Raw genomic sequence first — 5711 nt, 5'->3', positions numbered from 1 at the left:
CAAGCCCTTCCGGCAAAATGAAACCGACCAGCGGCACCTTGAAGTCCAGCAATGCCATACCCACCTGAATCTATCCTAGACATAGTTCCACTGTTTTCAGTCCATTGACTTCAAACGACGTAGGCGGCTTCCAGCTGTCCCTAGAATTACACTGTGGATTTATGGCAGCATCGCGAAGAGTCGGACTCGACTGTGCGACTGAACAACAGCTGTCGTGATTCTCACGAAACGAACTGCGACTCGCACAAATGTATGCTGGAATAAACTTGGTCAAGCTTTAAGGCGTTTCTCTGATCTCCTGTTTCATTTCACCCTGGAAGGCCATTTTTAAACCTCGTCTACCCAGCCCGCACGCTATAATCAGACCTATGTAGAAAGGCAAAGTGGGCTCCCACTCGCACCTGTACTTCAGTTGGATTCACACCACCAGACTGCCAAACCCTAGCTAGGGTTAAAAAGAAGACGAAGAAACAGCAGTCCTAACGGGCAGCCGAGTTGCAGGAGAACGAAACTGGAATCCAAAAGCGCCTCTAAAGACCACAACAATCCTCAGCAGGTCTTAGAATCCCGCATCACTCTATTTAGTGGGAAAATATGGGGGGGGGGGGGGCGCACGCAGATTTTTATTAAAAAAAAACCCCCTTTCAACATACATACAAATTACACGTATCTTCCAAATTACAAATATATCGTCTAGTCATTTAACCCTCTCTTCAATGGGGCCTGCTCCCTGGAAAGTGTTCTCAGGACGGCACTGTCCTCCCGGCCTAAACCTGCGCTCAGATTATTCCCCGACCTCTCGATTGCCTTCTACGAGCAGAGCAGACGCCGCTCAGTAACAGAGGGAGAGAGGGGGGAGGGAAAGATGGCGCCCAAAGTAAGCAGGAAATCCCGTCGGCAGACACAGGAACTGGAAGTCCGGGCGGCGCTTTTTAAAGGGGAAGCCGCCGAGTGGCAACGGGGGAGGCGGAGGTAGGACGCAGGAGCGTAGTCAAGCCACGGCGGCCCTTGTCGCCGCCGCCGTCGCCGCGATGGCCGCTTCTTCCGTTGAGTTTTGGTCGCTCCTCAGGTGAGAGCTGCTCACGGGCGTCCGCCATATAAGGCTTCCCCTTCCCGTCTCTAGGTTTTGGGGCCCCTTCCGAGGGGCGCTCCCTGTCAGACGGCTGGCCGGTTCCGGTGCTGGTTCTTGCAGCCCGCGCAGCCCCGTTCCTGACACCTGCCCCGCTCTTCTGTCTGAGGCGCGGATTCCCATTATGGAGGCGAATGGGGGGGGGGGGGGGGGGGGGGGGGGGGGGGCAAAAGGGGGGGGGTTTTTCCCCCCCCCCCCCCCCCCGCAACTGGGCCGTGTTGAAGCTCCATGAGGCGGGCGGGGACCTAAGGAGGCCCAAGGGAGGCCGGCCGTTGGCAGAGTGGCTTCCCACGTTCCATATGTTGCATTTTTTAGCCCATTCCAAGGAGTTCAAGGCCGCGAGTGCGTTTTTCCCTTTTCCTGCTTCACTCTCACAACAGCCTTGCGAGGCAGACCGCCAGGCTGAGAGACAGAGTTAACCAAAGATGTATAGATCCAGCCGGGCAGCCGTGTTGGTCTGAGGCAGTAGAACAATTTTTGAGTCCAGTAGCACCTTTAAAATGACCAACAAAGGTTTATTCAGGGTATGAGCTTTCATACACACTTTCTGAAGAAGTGTGCAAGCACACGAAAGCTCATACCTTGAATAAAGCATTGTTGGTCTTATAAAGCTGCTACTGGACTCAGAGATTTATAGCAGTTGGTTTTGAATCTAGTTGGTTTGACTAGATACCTGGTCTCCTGGTATCTAGTCAAACGATTTCCAAGGGCCGTGCCACACTAGCCCTCCCCTGGCCAGCCCTGGCTACCTGCATCTGTTCAGTTTGGAGAGATCAGCTGCTAGAGCTCTGCCAGACTGAAATCCATACAATTGGATTGGAAGTCTCAGGAAAGGAAAAACAATGGCTTTGAAGGCACAGACTTGAGTACCCTGTGGATGGTGTCCAGATCTGGAGTGCCAGCCCAGCTGTGGCTGCCTGGCTGGACTCATTCGTATTGATGTGCATTCAGATAGGCCTCGACCCCATTCCTTCATTCTATCAGAACCTTTAAGTGTCTGTTGAAGGGAGATTTGACTCTCAAAAGCTTATTGCCCTGCCCTGGATAGCCCAGGCAAGCCCAATCTCATCGGAGCTCGGAAGCTAAGCAGGGCTGACCCTGGCAAGTACTTGGAAGGGAGACCTCCAAGGGATACCAGGGCCGGGATGCAGAGGCAGGCAAATATCAAGCCCCCTCTCTGAAACGTCCAAGCCTCAGTAGGGGTCGCCAGAAGTCAGCCATGATTTCCAGGCACACACACACAAAAGTACTCACACCAAAAAATGGTTTATACCCTGAAAATCTTGTTGCTCTCTTAAGGTGCAACTGGATTCAAATCTATCTTTTTTAGATTTATGCAGACTGTAATTCTGTATCTTGATTCTAGAGGATGTATCGAAAAATAATTTCCCTGTATACAAGGACTTGGTGTCATGTAGCTGTTGGAGATGACTGAATGCACTGGATCAGGGGGTTAAAATTATGACCAGCCAGAATAGCCAGCCAAAATTTGAGGTTGCCACTGACTCAGCGCCTCCCTCCTCAGGGATGGGGGCCCCCAGGTCTTGTCTCTGACATGATGTGTAACTTTGGAACCATTTAGCTGCAAGAACCAATTAGTGCTGGGAAGATGCTCACTAGATTAAAAGATATAGTCATTTTTGGTGGGTGCATGTGTGGACCTTTGCACTGTGCATAACTTTTAAAGTTACAGGTTTTCATTGAACCAAATAGAAAGGTATGTCATTACAAAGTAATGGGGTGGATGTAGCCTGTCTGTACAGCAGTATTTGAAGTCTTTCCTTAACTGAAGTAGCTTTTCCATTGGAAACATTGGATTTTGCTGAGCAGGGTGGCTGGATCCACCTCAATATTTTAGTAATGACTGTTGGGAAACGTTCCTGTTGAAATGGGTTTGGCATTTTCACATCATGATGTTGCACTGATTGAACCAATGGATATTCTCAGATAGACTCTAACTTTCTTTTACTGATATCCATACCAGTGTATGGTGTTTTAGTGCATGATCTTCTTTGCCATTATTCATTGTGACAGACAGACCTGAATGACTTAGAGCTAGTGGGCAGGCTTCTGAAACTAGCTTGGCCACTTAAGGGGGAGAGGAAGGAAGGAAGTCAGTAGATAATCATTTCAGCTACTTTCCTAGCATAAGCTGCTCTCTGCTCCATAATGCTGCCTATCCAACCACAGAAACATCAAGAAGAAGAAGAAGAGATTGGATTTATACCCCGCCCTTCACTTGGAGTCTCAGAGCGGTTTACAAACTCCTTTCCCTTCCCTTCCCCACAACAGACACCCTGTGAGGTGGGTGGGGCTGAGAGAACTCTGACACAAACTGCTCTTTTTCAAGGACAGCTGTGCCAGAGCTTGTGACTGACCCAAGGTCACATCAGCAGGTGCAAGTGGAGGAGTGGGGAATTAAGCCCGGTTCTCCCAGATTAGAGTCCGCACGCTTAACCACTACACCAAACTGGCTCTTGCCGGCTTTCCTTAATAAATAGACTTCACAGGCTTTTAGAATTGTTGCCATACATTTCGCTCATCTCCTTTTTTGTTTCAGGTTGCTGTATTCTTTGGCTATTCCTGCACTAATACTTAGTGGAGTTCTGTGTATCTATTTGTTCCTGTTCCTGTGTGGTATACGGCTGTGGCTCCAACAAAGGAAAAACAAATTAACCCCCCCAGGGAAAGACGGGAAAAGGCCATGTGTGGTTGCATTTTTTCATCCATATTGTAATGCAGGTGGTGGAGGGGAGAGAGTCTTATGGTGTGCTCTCCGAGCTTTACAGAATAAGTAAGTACACTTTACTTTTGTAGTACTGGTGTATGATTTTTGCATTTATTGCTGTAGCTTTCTAAAGTGACATTCTGCAACTAAAACCTTGCTGTTTTGTTTTCATTTTTAAATTTTCTATTGTCTGTATTAGATTTTGTGTTGGTTCTTAAGTACAACAGAAGTCACTAACTTGCTTATGCATTTGTGTCTGAAAGCTGCATATCAGTTTCAGAAAAATGTAGAAAAATGCAATTTGTACAGACTATTCGTTAAAATAAAGGTCACTTACAGGAAAATGAAGCGGTACTAGTTTAGAAATACAGTATTAAGTGTAAGTCCTAAATCTTACACTACAGAGTCTCTGTTTTGTCAAAAGGTACTTATTTATGTAGTCCCCAAGGTCATGACTTAAAAGAGCTCAGTTAAGCATCCCCAGGATTTTCAAGTGCACAACAGCAATATGCTGCAAACAGTGTCTGAAACCTGTTTTTCTGTCTGTCTGGGGTTTTTTTTGGGGGGGGGGAGGGAATCAAAGCTCAAAGTTTTGCTTACAAGAATTTATCTACTTACTTCAATTTCTACTCACCTTGTCTCCCAGTGAGGATCCAAAAATGTGTACATTATTCTCCTCCCTCTCTCTCCATTTTACCCTCACAACAACCCTGGACTAGCATCTGGAAGACCAGGTTTGAGTCCCCACTCTGCTATGTACGGAAGCTCAATGGATGACTTTGAACTAGTCCTATGCACTGTGCCTAACCTACCTCACAGAGTTGTTGAGTGATAAAATGGGGAAGGGCAGAATGTTGTAAGCCACTTTGGATCCCTATTGAGAAAAAAAGTGGAGTATAAATTGAGCAAATAAATGTTTTCACAAACATATGAAGCATTTTAGAATGCTCAAAGTACCATATACCTGCTTAGTTACTACTATTAGATATTCCAGATTACAGGGACTTTGATGCAATTAATGTTAATATTTAAAGCAGAACGACTGGGTTTTCATTTCTTCTTTTGTGATGCATCACTAAGCTTAACTCTTTTCCAGTTCACCAATATGCTTAATTCTTTTGCTATCAACTTTTTATGGAAGTTACTCACTGGAGATGGCCTCTTCCACAGCATTGCACAGCCTTAATTCCAACTTCTTGAAGCCATTTAAAATTGACTGAAAAATCTGAGCAGGAAACACGTTCAGTTGTACTTGCACACTGAGTTTTCACAGAAGAGTCTGAATAGTAAACTGTGTTTTATGTTCCAGGTACAAAGATGCTTCCTATATTATCTACACTGGTGATACCGATGTCACAGCTGAGAATATTCTGCAAGGTGCTTACAGGCGATTTAACATCAGATTAAATCAACCAGTGGAGTTTGTGTTTTTGAAAAAGCGCTACCTTGTGGAAGCTTCCCTTTACCCATATTTCACTCTGCTGGGACAGAGCTTAGGGTCAGTGGTTCTGGGCTGGGAAGCTCTTGTGAAGTGTGTTCCTGATGTTTACATAGACTCCATGGGTTATGCCTTCACGCTTCCTCTCTTTAAATATTTAGGAGGTTGTCAGGTAGGATGCTACGTTCACTACCCTACCATCAGTACTGATATGCTTTCTGTGGTTAAGAATCAGAATGCCAGATTTAATAATGCCACCATCATTGCAAAAAATCCCTTGTTAAGTAAACTGAAACTTGTGTATTATTACCTTTTTGCTTTGGTGTATGGATTAGTTGGGTCTTGTGCTGATGTTGTCATGGTTAATTCTTCATGGACGCGCGGTCACATTGCTTCCCTTTGGCGCTGTGGTGTCT

At 46.1% G+C, this 5711-nt stretch overlaps 1 protein-coding gene across 1 annotated transcript in view; it reads left to right on the top strand.

Moving 5' to 3' along the window:
• The first annotated feature begins 964 nt into the window (after window positions 1-964).
• The window catches only part of ALG11 (ALG11, alpha-1,2-mannosyltransferase), a 6378-nt gene continuing 1631 nt past the window's right edge, over window positions 965-5711 (top strand). Inside the window, 4 exon segments of the mRNA XM_015429064.1 lie at window positions 965-1069; window positions 3690-3923; window positions 5167-5705; window positions 5708-5711. The exon segment at window positions 5708-5711 is cut by the window's right edge and continues 368 nt beyond it. Coding sequence (XP_015284550.1) covers window positions 1032-1069; window positions 3690-3923; window positions 5167-5705; window positions 5708-5711 — 815 coding nt within the window. The 5' untranslated portion in view covers window positions 965-1031.

The sequence above is a fragment of the Gekko japonicus genome, unplaced genomic scaffold, assembly GCF_001447785.1.
Source record: "Gekko japonicus isolate JY-2015 unplaced genomic scaffold, Gekko_japonicus_V1.1 scaffold1705, whole genome shotgun sequence".
Taxonomy (NCBI): domain Eukaryota; kingdom Metazoa; phylum Chordata; class Lepidosauria; order Squamata; family Gekkonidae; genus Gekko; species Gekko japonicus.
The sequence above is the reverse complement of the archived record's forward strand: the minus strand, read 5'-3'. Positions and strand labels throughout refer to the sequence as shown.